The sequence below is a fragment of the Podarcis tiliguerta genome (genome assembly GCF_965153285.1).
Source record: "Podarcis tiliguerta genome assembly, chromosome: 6".
NCBI classification, from domain to species: domain Eukaryota; kingdom Metazoa; phylum Chordata; class Lepidosauria; order Squamata; family Lacertidae; genus Podarcis; species Podarcis tiliguerta.
The window spans coordinates 38008894-38025588 of NC_139539.1; the positions used below are offsets into that span (position 1 = coordinate 38008894).

General features: G+C 41.9%; 1 protein-coding gene across 2 annotated transcripts in view; it reads left to right on the forward strand.

Annotated features, from left to right (window-relative positions):
* PLXNA2 (plexin A2) overlaps nt 1-16695 on the forward strand; it is a 386922-nt gene that overhangs the window by 313725 nt on the left and 56502 nt on the right. For both annotated transcript variants that reach the window (XM_083444223.1, XM_083444224.1), the window contains exons 18-20: nt 6635-6874; nt 7520-7663; nt 10429-10663. In XM_083444223.1, coding sequence (XP_083300349.1) covers nt 6635-6874; nt 7520-7663; nt 10429-10663 — 619 coding nt within the window. The remainder of the gene's footprint in view (nt 1-6634; nt 6875-7519; nt 7664-10428; nt 10664-16695) is intronic.

Sequence of the window (16695 nt, forward strand, 5' to 3'; positions counted from 1 at the left end):
AGTTGATATAAGGAACGTTCCTGTGTATTTATGTTCAGGTGACATGTTTCCATATCAGGAAACTTTTAAATATATATTCTTCCTTTCCTTCAGTTGATAATGAGCTTTTCCCTGCCCTGCTTCTGTTCTGTGCCAGTGTCTATAGGCCATGTCACTAATGCATTTTTACCATATTTATTTATTTATAAAATTTGTATACCCCCCTTCATCCGAAGATCACAACATAAAAATACAAAATGACAACAAAAGATCCCAAGAGATGTGGGTCATTATGTTTTCATCTAGATTCATCTTTCTCTTTGTGTTTTTTTATTTCTCTGAGTACTAGAGTAAGACTATTAGTGTTGCCTTGAGTACTGATAAACCCAAACCATTGCTCCCGGCAACGCTACCTGGACTGCGATAGTCTGGCCTCAGTCTGGTCTCAACCGTGTTAATTGTTTTTAATCTGGCTTTAAGATTTTGTTCCCTTTGAATCCTTGTGATTTATGACTGTTCAGATTATTTATTGAGGACTGGTACAAGTTGGTGTGAAACTTGGAACAGTGAACACACTTTGGTTTAGATGCACAGCCATTCAGTTTTCACAATTAAATACTTGTTTGGGTCCCTCAGATGTTCCCAACTCAAGACTAATATTTGATTCCAGTTGTAGAGTTGCAAAGACTGTGTACAACTGTTCCAGCATTGGCCAGCACCAGAAATTCATTAATGATATGTCAGATGCACACACCTTATACCTCAATGAATTGTGGTGCTGCGGGATGTTTTATGTTTTTGAATATTGTTGTTTTGCAAGGAGCTTAGAACACCATAAAGAAAGCAAATTTACTGATGCCTTTAAGTGACTTTCAGGAGCTGTTCTTCAATAAAACAGCTGAATTTTACTACATGGCAACATGACTTTGTCTGTGTGCATGTTACTGGCAGTACTCAGAGTTCACAGCCAATAAAAAGATTCTCATACAGGATTGCATATTGACTACTGAGGTCATGAGGAAGTCTAAGCAAGATGTCACATTGATGAAGGGCATGTAGATACGTATTGGTGGGATACTGTGCTGATGAGCTGTGTGCTTTTATGATGCCTGCCATTTTTCAGGAAGGAAAACCACATAAATCTGTGAAAATGTAGCTTTTGATTACTTACCTTTTAAAACGCACTGCTGAGGCAGTTCCCCACAAATGTCAAGACTTGAAATTGTAAAACTGATGACTGCAGTTGTGCTTACAGTTATTTGCTCTCAAATCCATTAATATAAATGAAATTAAAGTGCACTTAAGTGAGCGCAGTGTTGCTGCTGAGATTCGTACGATTCTAAATGGTAGCTATAGAGCAATACTCTGAAATGGTCTCATGTTTGCTGGCAGAGCTTTCTTCTTCCTTCTCATTTGTTCTCATTAGGGATGTTATCAAGGGTCAGAAAAAGTGCTCAGTAGGGATACTTCTGAAGCTGAACAGGAAAGTGGAATGGGCATGTTCCTTGGTCCAACTACCTTTCCTTCTCCCCCTGCCTTTCCCCATTGTATAATTTCAGCAAAATGATATACAAATATTTAATTGATTGTTATATATATATATATATATATCAATATCAGATGGCCTAAACTTCCAGATGCTTACCTAGGGTTCCGTTTCTGTGGAATGAAGAACATTAGAGACTGTGGTGTCTTTATGATATATGGTTTGTTTACACACATATACAACCTAGGCCTATGATGGAGGGGCTTAAAGCACTGACACCCCAAGGGGTTTTTGTTTCTCCTATGGCCACAGCCTTGGATTCCAGTAGAAATCAGACATGGTTCAGTCTCCAAGCTGCCTAATCTGCAACCTTGCTTGTAGCTTCTACCACACACACACACACACACACACACACACACAACTCTGGCCTTTGTCTTTCTAACTACCAGTGAGTTGAGGGAGGCCCATCCATTTCATAGAATCATAGAATCATAGAATCATAGAGTTGGAAGAGACCACAAGGGCCATCGAGTCCAACCCCCTGCCAAGCAGGAAACACCATCAGAGCACTCCTGACATATGGTTGTCAAGCCTCTGCTTAAAGACCTCCAAAGAAGGAGACTCCACCACACTCCTTGGCAGCAAATTCCACTGTCGGACAGCTCTTACTGTCAGGAAGTTCTTCCTAATGTTTAGGTGGAATCTTCTTTCTTGTAGTTTGTATCCATTGCTCCGTGTCCGCTTCTCTGGAGCAGCAGAAAACAACCTTTCTCCCTCCTCTATGTGACATCCTTTTATATATTTGAACATGGCTATCATATCACCCCTTAACCTCCTTTTCTCCAGGCTAAACATGCCCAGCTCCCTTAGCCGATCCTCATAAGGCATTGTTTCCAGGCCTTTGACCATTTTGGTTGCCCTCCTCTGTACACGTTCTAGTTTGTCAGTGTCCTTCTTGAACTGTGGTGCCCAGAACTGGACACAGTACTCCAGGTGAGGTCTGACCAGAGCAGAATACAGTGGCACTATAACTTCCCTTGATCTAGATGCTATACTCCTATTGATGCAGCCCAGAATTGCATTGGCTTTTTTAGCTGCCGCGTCGCACTGTTGGCTCATGTTAAGTTTGTGGTCAACCAAGACTCCTAGATCCTTTTCACATGTACTGCTCTCAAGCCAGGTGGCACCCATCTTGTATTTGTGCCTCTCATTTTTTTTGCCCAAGTGCAATACTTTACATTTCTCCCTGTTAAAATTCATCTTGTTTGTTTTGGCCCAGTTCTCTAATCTGTCAAGGTCGTTTTGAAGTGTGATCCTGTCTTCTGGGGTGTTAGCCACCCCTCCCAGTTTGGTGTCATCTGCAAATTTGATCAGGATGCCCTTGAGTCCATCATCCAAGTCGTTGATAAAGATGTTGAATAAGACCGGGCCCAATACAGAACCCTGTGGCACCCCACTAGTCACTCTTCTCCAGTATGAAGAGGAACCATTGATGAGCACCCTTTGGGTCCGGTCAGTCAGCCAGTTACAAATCCACTGAGTGGTAGCATGGTCAAGACCGCATTTTACCAGCTTCTTTACAAGAATATCATGGGGCACCTTGTCAAATGCCTTGCTGAAATCAAGGTAGACTACATCCACTGCGTTCCCTTCATCTACCAGGCTTGTAATTCTGTCAAAAAATGAGATCAGGTTAGTCTGACATGACTTATTTTTCAGAACATGACTTATTTTTCATGTTCTGTCTGACACAGAGCCACTTCCTTTGTTACCTTAATGACCCATACTTAGAGGGCCATTAACTCACCAGGAAGCTAGACTGGCTATTCAAGGAATTGAATCTGTTCTGGATTCAGGAATTTGAACAGGGCTCAGGCATACAACCTACCCCTGCCCTGCAACTCATAACACTATTTTTAGATACAATTAAAGGTTCAGGTGCTAGGGGGTGACTTGGAATGCTCTTGTCTTTTCAGCATTCCAGCTGCATACAATACATGCAGGTGGGTTCCAAGTACTACTGCCACACACTTTCTCACTGCTCTGGAGCTCTTCAGGCAGATTGACATGATGGCTTCAGTGAAAGCCAGCATAGGAAAAGGTTAGCATCCCAGACAAAAATGTGGCTGTTGTGGATTCCTCATGGCAAAGCTCTCATTTGTAGACCAGGCTCTGCCATTACTGTTGGATTCTCACTCACTGGATCATCACCTTGTTGGGTTTGCACGTTCCTATGACCCTTGTGAGCAAAGCCATCGGGAATCTCGTACTCCCAGCAGGGTCACCCAAGGTGGTAAGGTCAAAGGGAAGGAGCTAGACGAAGAATGACCCAAGAAGTCCTCAATGGCAGAACAGGCGGATGATAACAAACAGTATGTTACAATGGCTGTGAAGGTGGATGAAGGCTGCAACAGATAGGAATCTACTGGTTCGTTGTGACTACTCATGCTATCAGAACAGAGCCCTACTGTGAAGACTGTGCATTGGTCAGCATGCACTGATCTACACACATAAAGCAAATTCACACACAGGCGTCTTCCAAAAACCCATCCCAAACCCAAACCCCAAAAGTCCCATGGCGATCAGCAAATGGTAACAGGGGCAGGATCAACAAATCTGGAAGCCCCTAGTCAAGAACTGGCACATGGGTGGATAGATTCACTTGTTCTGACTCAAGGAATGAGGCAGTTGAGCAGCTCGGCAGCTGTATCCATGACTGAGCAGCCCTTTTTAGGATCCACTCTGCTCTTCCCGAAAAGGAGGAGGGAGGGGCTAGAAAAGGTGCCCTAAACATAGTCTGCCTCCCTTTTCCCCTGTCTGGATTAAAACCATGTTTATGTAAGACAATCTTACTTGGCTACGAGTGATGAAAGAAAGAAAGAAAGAAAGAAAGAAAGAAAGAAAGAAAGAAGACTATTGGATTAGATGAGTCTACAGGTCTGAGGCACGTGTGCTTTAATGCACCATTAGTTTTTAAAAAAACAAACCAAAGATGTAAGTCTACCTTGAATCATGCTTAGAAAAGTTGCTTATAGACTCCAGGAGTAGTAGCCATGCTCTGCTTCCCAGGGGGAAAAGGGAACTGGACTGCCAACTTTTTACCAGTGGGACATAACCTTCATTTTACCTCAAATCCCTTGTGACCCACTGATTGTTCTGTACAGCTGGCCTGGGGAAATTGCTTAGATTTGTCACCAGAACCAGACATTAATTACAAGTTTAGCTGAAAGGCATATGTGGCAGACAATAGCACAGCATGGAAGTAGTGTGTGTGTATATGGAGCAGGGGGTAGAGGTCTGGTTCAGAACTTACGTTCTGCTACTGTTTTCAGTTTCAAGTGCTGTCTGCTGGCCTAGTGATTGGCTGAGGACAAAGGGAGAATATAACATGCAGATCTGAGCTCGTGATACATTTGCTGCATTCCATGTTAGAGAACCTAAGGAGAAATACCATTTGCCTTACATCCACCAGTAGCAGGTCTTTCAGTGTTGTGGCCCCTTTAATGTGCAATTCATTACTATTGTGATGAGGTTGCTCCAACAATTGAGGGTACAACCCAAACCTCCTTTTCACCAGGTTAGAAGGGGGTATTGGGCAAATGTGCCCATCAGTTCACCTCTGGTGGCCTCCACCCACACTCCGTTGACACAAACGTGATCCAGCTAGCAAGATTTAGTGAAAAGACCAGAAATGAGGCAGTCAGAGGCTGGGCTGACCTGCCCCAGGGTCCACTGGATCTCAAGCTGGCCCAATGGCAGTGGGCCTGATAAGGGCTGGATTGCTGCACCAGCTCCAGGATGCCTAGCCTCCTTCTGCCCAGTTGGTACATATGGCAGGGCTCCTGCTTTAAGAATGCCTGTCAACAGCCAGGTTTTAGCTTCTACCTTTCCTCTTTTTGATTCTACTCTTTTACATGCATACTCAGTACTTTTTTATTTACCCAAGACTATACTGAATGAAATTCTTAATGATTTTCCACTGCTCGTCTTCTAGTGTTATTTGTTATTTTAACTCTATTACTTTTGCTGCAAGTTTTATACTTATCTTTAGTTTTCTATACACCGCTATTATATTATAATGTGAGCAGGTGATGAATAAATAATATTCCAAACAGGTTTGATTGAACGACTCAAGAGTTCTTCACATTTCTTTCTGGTATTCTTCTGTAACCATCTGTTAAAATGAACCTGAACCTGAATAGATGCCCAGTTTTTGATTAACAAATTGTTAGTTTGCTGCAGATTTTATTTTATGTTCAGTACACTTATCAAAGTTCCTTGGTATTGCCCCAGGCTTTTCTGAATTTTTCTTTATGTAAGAATTAGGGAGGGGGACAATGAGTTTTAGAATCTGGAGTTTTCACATAAATACCAATAATTTAAAAAAATTTGGTTTATTTTTGTTTTCCTTTTGTTTGTTTCTCTTTCTTGAGGATTAATCAGCATGTGAAATAGAAAAGAGTCCCACACTTTTACAAAACTTCACTGCAGTCAGTTGACTTTATTACACAAATTTTAATTTTGAAACTGTTGGGGCAGGGGATTATAACTTTGTGCAATGAGAACTAAATTGATATAGTGCTATATTGTTAAATCTTTCTGCATAGTAAAATAGGGAAGAGAGAGATGTGAACCAGATATGTGTCGTGGAAACCACTTTTCTACTCAATGCCTGTGGTTACACATGCTTGTAAAAGTGAAATCTATAGTCAGATTAGTGTGATGTTAAAACATGGAAGAGAGCTTGTGAGCTGTTTCTTGTAGTCTGCAAATACAGTGAGAAAACATCTTCATGTGTCCCTGTATTTATTTCTGTACTTAGGTAGCATATTCCATTATTTCCAGCACACTACAGCTATGCCAAATCTCCCAGTGTCATATATCTCTATTAGTTATCTGTGACTTGCAAGGACATTTTAAAAAATCTCCTAGTGAATAAATGCAGAAGAGAAAATGCTCCTCTTTCATGTACAGAGTCAGACAAACACACCAAATTGAGTCTTGTCTGTAGACAGTTGGTGCAAGTAGCACATGGATTGGAACAAGTTCTGATGTTTTGTTTGTGTCCAACTCCAGTGACATCAACAGAGATACATGAAATATTTGGGCACTTCCCAAAGACAGAAAGGTTTTATTCAAAGCATAAAATCCTTGGTTATCTGCTTCCAGGTATGCAAAGTTGTGAATTCAACCACCCTAACTTGCCTGGCTCCCTCCCTCACTCTGGAGTACCGACCTGGTTTGGATGCTGTTGAGCGACCTGATGAGTTTGGATTCATCTTTAACAATGTTCAGTCCTTGCTGATTTACAATGACACCAAGTTTATCTACTACCCAAACCCTACCTTTGAACTTCTGAGTGCCACTGGGGTGCTGGATCAGAAGCCAGGCTCACCCATAATCTTGAAGGTAAGATGATGAACACAGCCCTGATAAGAACACAAACCCAAACTCATTGGAACACCACATTTCAAATCTTGCCCTCATTTGACAAATCTCCCTATGTATTTATTGCATTAGGACCACTTAACACTTTACATTTTTAGGTGCACACATTGGATTTTTTAATTGTGCATCTAAAATTGTAATGTCCAACAAAGGTTTCCACTAACGGAAGAGGAAAGCAGACAATATTTGATGATTCCCCCTGCACCATCCAACAACACTTTGATGTTGGCCTCCACTAGATCAAAGACTTCGGCAAGCAGAAGAACTATTTAGTTTGCACAAGGATGCTGTTGGATGCTACCCTGAATTTTGGGAAGTGGAGGAAGGTTCAAGCTTAAATGCAGCAGACACACACTTTCATCATGTACCTTTCCATACTAGGAGTTAGCTCTCATTAAACTGTGCAGTTGATTATCGATACATATACCATTATCACTAATAGCTATTGGAAAATAATTATACACGGACTTTGTTACAGCATATCCTTAAAAGTACATAGCACACAATATGTCGTAATTGTTGATTTTGTGCTGAAAAGCTGATCAAGAAGAAACCAAGGCATTTACTAGGATCTTCATAGAACCTTCTCTCACTTACTTCCCACAGGGTAAAAATCTGTGTCCCCCTGCCACTGGTGGAGCAAAGCTGAATTACACTGTTCTGATTGGAGAGACTCCTTGTGCTGTCACCGTCTCTGAGACCCAACTGCTGTGTGAACCGCCAAATCTCACCGGGCAACACAAAGTTATGGTGAGGTCCAAGAAGAATACTTTTGTCTACCCATCTTCTGATTTTGATTTTCCTCTCTTAGTGATGATTTGGAAGTAGTATCCCTTTCTGCTCCATCTACTGTTCTGGCTTTTGACATGGAGCTAAGGTAGGGCGCAATCCTTTGATGTGAATGTCCCAGATTTTTCAGAGATACAGGAAATGCAGGTGCATGTCTTTGAATGCTCCTATGAATTTTATTGAAGGATGACATGGATATTTTTCTAAATAAATGAATGAATTTGATAACACACTACAATAAAACATTTTAACTTATACATGTAAATATATAACACCTTGTAGAAGTTATTGCTGCAGGGAATAGACTGTGGAGGAAAGGGATATCAATGACTATTCACCATGATGGCTGTGTTCTATTGCACTGCCAGGGACAGTGTGACTCTGCATACTGGGAATGACCAGTGGGAAGAGTACTGTTGCACTCTGGTCCTGCCATTATAGGCCTCTGGTTGGCCATTGTGGGAATAGGATGCTGGACTAGATGGATCTGTTGATTGATCCAATAGGGTTCTTCCTATGTAGACAGGAGGTTGTGTATTTGTAGAACCCTTTTTTTTTTTAGCCACACACACATTACACAAGCACACACTGGATCAGTGTGAATTTTGCATGGTAATATATAGCAGCAATGGATAAATCATATTTAGCTCTGACCTTCTACCTGATAAGTCTGAAACCCCATAGCTGTTGAAAAATAAAAAGTGCCATCACACTTTTGAGCCTACCTTGCTTTATTGCAACAAGAGGTTTTGCAAACATGTAAGTGGGTGTGTTGGGCTCCCAACACAGTGGGAAGCAAACCCCTCGTCTCAGCTCATGCTAGCATAAGCTATAGCTGAAGACAGGATTACCTTGTCTGTCAGGTTTATTGATGAAAACCATTTATTCAGCTTTATGCTCTAAGGACACGTCTGCGCCAGATACATCCCGTAACAAATAAGGCACAATGATGGCAGACAAATAACTATTTTAAAAATGGTACAAGGACAATAGTGTGGACACAAACTAATTGTTGTTTGTAATTTTGCTCCACTCAGATGAAAAAGTGATGCATAATTCTATGAGAATTTTTACACACTTGTTTTAGTAACTGGTTTCTTGAAACAAGGTGATAGGATTAGAAGTAGATGTTTTTCTTCCAGCTAGTCTCAGCTTTAATAGATATGGTAGCAAAGTGCTAGTGTGTTACCTCCTTTTTAAGCTACGGTAATCTTTTCACCTAAAATGAATGAGCCAGGGAGCACAAGGGAAATTACAGTTGTATGATAATGCCCCATTCAAAATACTGTCACTGGTGTATAATATAATACAGTTAATGATCAAACAGGCAACCTCTGAAGAGTTTTGGCAGTGCTTACATGATGCTTTGGTTCCAGATAATTTTCTCAGGTTTACCCACTGAAAAGGATTGAACTGAAATGCAGGGGAAAGGTGTGTTTATTGAATAAGGCAAGCTTCTCTTGGGACTCTTATTTATTGTATTTGGAGGACAAACCAGTGAAGCTGGTATGCTTACATTTCAAATCCCCAAAAGAAGTTGGTCCTTTACTCAAACCTGCCTAACGATCTTCCAAGTTTATTTTGCTGGGATCTAGTAAAACCTTATCTGCTTTGTGTCTTATACTATCTGGTGCCAAGTCATAACAGCTCCCTGTTGAAATAGCACTGTAACATAGCCCATTCCCATTAGTATCTGCAGTTATCAGAGGCCATGGCATGTTCTGCAAAACTTAGTCCATCCTTAACTGTCTATCTGTTTATTCTGCCACAATCCCATGATTTACCCTAGGCCCCCGCCATTCCATCTCTTTTGTTTTTCCTCTCTTCTTTCCTACTTCCTCTTTAAACTTCTTGGTCAATGAAATTGTCATTCTGTCTCTAATGTCCATGGTTTACAAAAGGAAGCTGAAAGCTTGTGAAATGAAAGTCAAATGGAGCCATCAGATAATCAGAACAAAGCCAGAGATAGTGCCGGGATGACGCATTTATCGCAACTTGAAGCCTTTTCTGTGTTTCAAGTAGGCTGTGCCCTTTCTCTGTGTAGATAGACAAGACCATGCAAGCGGTGTCTGTGATTTGGCAGACCAAACTTTAGACTATGTGCCCTCTGAAGGCATAGTTGGCTCTTTGGGAATTATTCCCAGAGCAGGTCTGAAATGGGCAGGGGACCACTGTCAGGTACTAGTCCTTGATGACACACATTTCTAAAGAAAAATCCTGCGAAGATGACTACTGGAGCAAAAATAGAAGTTTCTTTCCGTAGATCAGCTCCTATGCAGATAAGCAGAGAGACACATTTAGAGCCTGTAATAGAAATTCTCAGGGTCTTTCTGGGGGTGGCCCACCCTGTTTTGATGCTCAAGTTGAAATGGGAGGTGCCGTCCTGCCACTGCTTCTGGTGCCTGAACCACCAGCAGAGAAGTTGTGTTGGCATCACCACTGATTTCAAGTAAGATGTTGCAAGGTCCACAAGTTCCTATGTGATTTTGGTGAGCTCTCTCCTGAAATTGGCACCAATGCAGGCACTGCTTCTCTGCCAGGAGTGGAGGTGGTGGGACAGGCAAGGTCAGCCCTGAGGTCTTCCTCAGAAGCAGGTTGTTGAAGCTGTTTGATGCTTTGCACAACAGTTGGCATGACCTCCCTAGGTATCTTCTCCCTAGACCACTCTACATGAGAGCACTGCAATAAAGTTTGATGACTATGTCCAATGTCTTTTGCTTGACTAGGTGCATGTAGGTGGCATCATCTTCTCCCCTGGCTCAGTGAATGTGATCTCGGACAGCCTCCTGACCTTGCCAGCTATTGTCAGCATTGCAGCAGGAGGCAGCCTTCTTCTCATCATCGTCATTATTGTCCTCATTGCCTACAAGCGCAAATCTCGTGAAAACGACCTAACCCTCAAGAGGCTACAGATGCAGATGGACAACCTAGAATCTCGGGTGGCCCTTGAATGCAAAGAAGGTCAGTAGTACTACCTCAGGTATTCTCCCCCACTAATCTGGCAATGTCTAATGACACATGAGAAAAGGTCTACTTAAGCAAGGGCTTGTGTATGTGTCTTTCACAAAAAGTATATTCGCAGCACTGCCTAGCATAATTTGACAGAGGCATCAGAGGGATCCAGAGAAGTTCCTTATCAGTGAAAATGAGTTTCCCTTGTTGCACTGACAGTGGCATAATTTGTGAATGAAGGAAAGTGCATCATGGAGATCAGTTCCAGAAGACTATTGAAAGCTGTAGATTCTTGATCTAGATCCCTTCTCCTCAGGTTATTGATAATATGTGAAGTCCATTAACAAATGACTAAGGCATCTGTTTCATGGTCTCAAACTGATGGTATCAACTTGCCTGGCCAGCAGCAGCTTGAGCCTGTCTTGGCTGGACAGAAAACCAGGTAGAACATAGGAACCAAGAACTGAGACATGTTACCACAAGCCAGTAATCACCAGCCTATGGCAAAACTACCGTAACTGGGTTCCATTTGCTAATCTTAATTGTCCTTACTGAGCAATGAAGGGGAAAACAATTTCCCAGGTAACCTGGTTCAGAATGATTTCTGGCTTTATATGTACAGAGCCTTAAAACTTGCTTTATTAATACATGCTGCAGTCAAATAACTGAAATCCAAAAATGGCTCAGTTGATGCACCAGCTGTGGCTGTGGATGGGCATTCTTTGCCACAGAGGACACCTGGGAGTCCATGGACAAATATGGTTCCAAGTGAACCCCTAAACTGTGTTCTTTCAGAGGGAGTGCAGTCCCATCTAGAACAGCCAGACTCCCCAGTCCTCAGACCTGGGAACAACTTACCCACAATGCTCCTTCCTAGCACGTTCCATCTTCAGTCTACTCTTCCTTATCCATTCCACCAGTACATCCAGGTGCTAGTTCAGCTTATGCATGGCTTCTTCTGACTCATATTTAATAGAAAAGTAGAGATGAGTTTCATAGTGCCCCATATATCCTCCCAATGACTTCATATAGATGTTAAATAGCATTGGGGAAAAGCAGTGCACAATATGTGGTCTATCAATGCTAGTCTCTGGTAGTGGCAATGCAAATAAGAGCAGAACGACTGTAAATGGTGCCTCTGGCTCCCTACCCCCAGAGATGGTCCATGAAGATACCATGGGTTGATGGTATCAAAAGCTACTGAGATCCAATAGTAGCAGTAGGGTTGCACTCCCCTACCTGTCCCTTGAAGGAGGTCATCTGTTACAACCACCAGGATGATTCTGTGCCAAACCCAGACCTGAACCCAGACTAAAATGGGTCCAGATAATTTGCTTCCTCCATAAGTGCCTGCAGCTGAACTGCCAGTCAGCACCCCACAAACTTGTATGAACGATCCAGGATGTGCAAGGGTCAAAAGGGCAAGCAGTGGGATGGACAACCAGAAGCATCTTAATCATTTCCTCAGGTCTCAATCACTGGAACTGATCCCACAGAATCGGATGAAACTATGCTCAGTTTGGCTTACTGGACACAATATTAGCAGCTTTTTGTCAATGACCTATGTAGCTGATGATGGGAAATAAGTTAAGGTCTGACACTTGCAGCAACTCTCCATTCCTACCTGTGTGTGCCCAGTAGGTAGGAGTGGAGAGTCGCTGCAAGTGTCAGACCTTAACTTATTTTCCATTATCAGCTACATAGGTCATTGACAAAAAGCCATGAACATTAATTTTATATTATCTTTTGTCCTCTTGGTAAGAGTTATTGCCATAGCATACTTCCTGCCTTGGTGTTACTGACTCCCAAGGCTAATTTAACCTTTCTCTTGTGTAAACTGTATAAATCTTTGGGGAAAGCGTATCATTTTGCCAATACACATGACATTCAAGCTTCAATTGAAGGGACACAAATGCAGCAAAGCACCAGTGTCTGAAATGACCAGGACAGAGAAAAGACCTGTCCCCATAAGGCCACAGTGCTAAAAATTCCACTAGCTCACAACATAACTTTGTTTAAATTGAGCTTTCCTGGAACAAGGACTGCTCAACTGATGAACACAGAAAGAGAGACAAGACCACAAGGAAACACAAAGTAATGTACTCATAATCTTAGCAATCCACTATGTGTTAGGATTAGACAGACTCAGACAAAAGAATCATTAACTTTTTCCTACCCTTGCACTATGTACAGACTTTACTCCAAAGTAAGTGTCTGAGGATCATAATCATGGCTGTAACAACATTGTTATGGAAGATGATAGACTGCCATAATCACGCATTAGGTCTGCATTCTCCGCTCACTTCCCTTGGATCAAAGTCCACTGAAGACTGTGGGGCTTATTTCCAAGAACATTCATCAAATCAGGATGGAAGAACCCTGCAGACACTAGGACGAGCCATTTCACACAAAACATTGTCATTTTCATATATACACACATATTTCTTAGCACATCTGTTTTGCCTAACATAACTTTTCCCTGTTGACTGAATACATCTCCAGTACTGAACAGTACCAAAGTCTTGTTTCCGTGGTAACTGCCTCCTGCTTACCCTGTTGCCTTTGATCTGGTGTGAATTTAACAGGGCCTAAGCTCACGTACAGCTGTCAAATAAACATTTGGTCAATCTCCCTTAAACACACCCACTCATAAAATGCCCTCTTTTGCAGACGGAGAGGCTCAGAGCTCTCCCGTGAAGTCTGTATGCGAGGGAAGACAGTAACGAGTGTATTGGATGCAGAGACATCCATTGCCTGACTAATGTGTGGAGAACAGGATTAGCCCTTGATCCTATTTAAGCAACATGTACAGAGCTTGTTGGTGGCAGGTCATTAGGCCTTGCTGTCTGCTGACCCTTTCCTGAAGGCATTTTATGTGGATGTTAGGAAAGCCAGAAACCTTGCAATGATCCAAGTGTTACATGGAGTGAGTTAGAACCAGGCAGAAAAATAATTTACAGCCCTCGGTGACTGACAGAGTTAGTGAGTGAATTCACACATTTTTACACTTCAGAACACTGAATAGGAGCGCAGGCCACCCAGTGGAGGGGGAAAGGCCAAAGTCTGGAAGTAGATGTGGAGTTTCTTGCCTGTATTTTGCACAATAATAATAAAAAATCATTTCCTATCTAGTATTCCTGCTTCACCCCAAAGCAAACATTGAAAGGGATTTTTTAAAAGAAGACGAATAAGAAGAAGACAACTTTCTCACTCTTGACTGCTTTTTAAATACTGTTTAAATATTTTCCATTGGGAAATAGAGATGAACACATTCCATGCTGTAATGTTCTGAATGGCAAGAGAGATGGGTCCTCTTCTCAAACCAATACAGCCAGAATAGCTCAGTTAGAGTGTGGTGCTGATAACGCCAAAGTTGCAGGATCAATCCCTGTATGGGACAGCTGCATATTGCTGCATTGCATGAGATTGAACTAGATGATCCCAGGGTCCCTTCCAACTCTAACATTTTATGATTCTTTGATTCTGTGATAGGCTCCACGATGCATCAGGGCTTCCATAGTGGTGCCATCTTGGGATTTGTAGTTTAGAAAAGGATTTGAACGCTTTTGGGCGTACTGAAAGCCCATTTATCCTTTGAAGTGAGCTTTTGAGAGCCCATTTCTGAGAGTTCATTTCTGAGCCATGATTGTGAACAGTTCAAAGGCAAGCTAGTGAGTGCCATCACTTCCCTGTTCTTCTGCCACCCTGTCTTGGGCAAAGCAGGCGAGACATTGGTGGAAGGTGCTTTGCGGGGGGACCAAACTTTTTCAAACATTCACTGTAGAGACTTTTTTTATAAAAAAAAGTTTGAGCCATTACAAGTGTTCATTATGACTCTTTCAGGTGAGCAGCAGATTCATGTATGCATGAAGAGACTTATTGTGGTTACTCAGCAGGGTACATATAACTCTGGGAATGTAGCACTCAAAGGTGACTGTTTGAGATGTGCAATTTGTTGGTTTGGGATGTTTTCTTTTTCAAATGAAACACATTTCAAAGCTAAAAGGACAAAGAAGCAGAACACTCTTGTTAGACTGAAGTCTAATTAAGAATCAAGACATTTATTTTCAGACAGTGCTGCTGCAGATCAAAAACTAACTCTTCTCAGCAGTAGTCATCGGTGAGCAATAGAATGATTTTTACAGAGTTGCCATATAAATGTCAGTCCCATAAAAGGAAACACCAGTAAATTTTCTCAGATAAGTCAATAGGGTTGAAATCCTATACCCACTTACCTGGGAATAAGTCCAATTGAACTCAATGGGGCATGCTTCTGAGGGAAATGGTTTAGGATTGCATAGCTCCTAAAGGTCCTCTAAAACATTTCTGAGATCTTGGAGATTTGAAAACACATTAATGCAATCATCTTCATATTTTACCATGTCATCTAGCTTCTCATTCAGGTTTCCACAAGCAAGACAACCCCAGTGTGGTCTCCCAAGCAGGGTTATAGAAACTAATTTGAATGTAAGCTTATCTCACCAAGCAAGAGCAAGCTGTTTTGAGCCATTCTGCACTGACCAAAGTGTAGTGGAAGACAATAGCCAAGTGTGGGTGGGCAAGTTCTGGGTATCTAGACCTCTCAGGGTTTTAGTTAGGTCCCATCCTGAACTTTTATGGGGCAGGGCGGTGGTGGTGGAGTTAGTCTTTACTTTTGGTGATATAATGAACAGAATGCAGGCAGTATTTTAGCCAATTGATCACTGGGAAACAATGTTACTCCTGCCTTCCAGTCTTGTGGCAAGTGAGCACAAACAATGACAAGCATCAGGCCCTTATCTATAATTTTTTTCAAAAATATTTTATTTCACTAATTCTTTAATACAGCTAAAAATATTAATATGTTAAACTACCTGGCGTGGTTATTCTGCAACAATTGCTTGTCCCCTTAAACCCCCTCCTAACAAAATTCCACCTACAGGGTATATTGTAGTGTTTTCCTATTGTATATTCTTGTCTCACTGCAAATTGGAACTGAATGCTCCAGAAATTATTCACCAAAGGTTAATATGCAATTTTCACAAGGTAGGATTCTCTCCCCCCGCCCCCAGCAAAAGAACCCTGCAGTTCTGAAAGTTATGCTATCCCTTTGTCACATGACAGGGAAACACTAGTAGGGTGATCAATTTTGCATTGCTAAAAAAGAGAACAAGAGTGCTAATTTACATATTTAGATGCAGATTTAGGGGGGAAATTATGATAATTTATATAGAAATAAGATATATCTCACCATAGTAAAAACTGTGACCCAGGGACTCCCTGATGAGGAAGTTCAAGGTCCCTGCTCATTCTCCTTATAGATCTTAATCTTTTATACCTTCAAATACAGAACTATCCCTTACATGACACCCAACGCACCAGCGAAGTTCTCATTTGTGAAGAAATGTAAATAACATTAACTTGTTCAGCAGGGAAGTCTGCTGTCTTTTACCATAGCAGATTTTAACGAGGACAAAGAAACACCCCCTAATCAGCACTGGTATTTTTTACAAACAAGTATGCAATTATGTTTGCATCTTAGGGCCAGTTTACATTCACCAGAACAAGCTTCTCCTGTGTGTGTGTGTCTTAGGAGAGCATCCACATTCACACAGTGCCGCCATGCCAACACTTAATGTGTTGGAGGCATGACAGGTGATGCTGCCATATGTGCAGAATGTTTCTGCAGTCCTTCCTCCTTGAAAAAGGAGGGGGGGGAGGAAGGACTGGATATATTGTACATGCACACTGCCATGAAACATGTTGCACTGCTGCCAGCATTTAGAGTTTTCGTGCTCTTTCCCTATGCACATCAAAAGCCCATTGCATGAAGCCTGTTGCAGTCCTTTACACCTGCAGTTCTCTAGCCCCACTTGAAAGCATTGTTTTCTTCCTGGGCACTGGCTAATGCCATTTAAGCTGCAGAGCATGGGGAAGGAATCCATGTGCTAGCCACAGCAAAAAAAAAACCCAAAAACATTTAGGGTGAGGTGTAGATAGAGTGAGTGACTGTGAAAGAGAAGCTGCACAGTACAGTGATTTAAAAATAGGATCTTTATTTT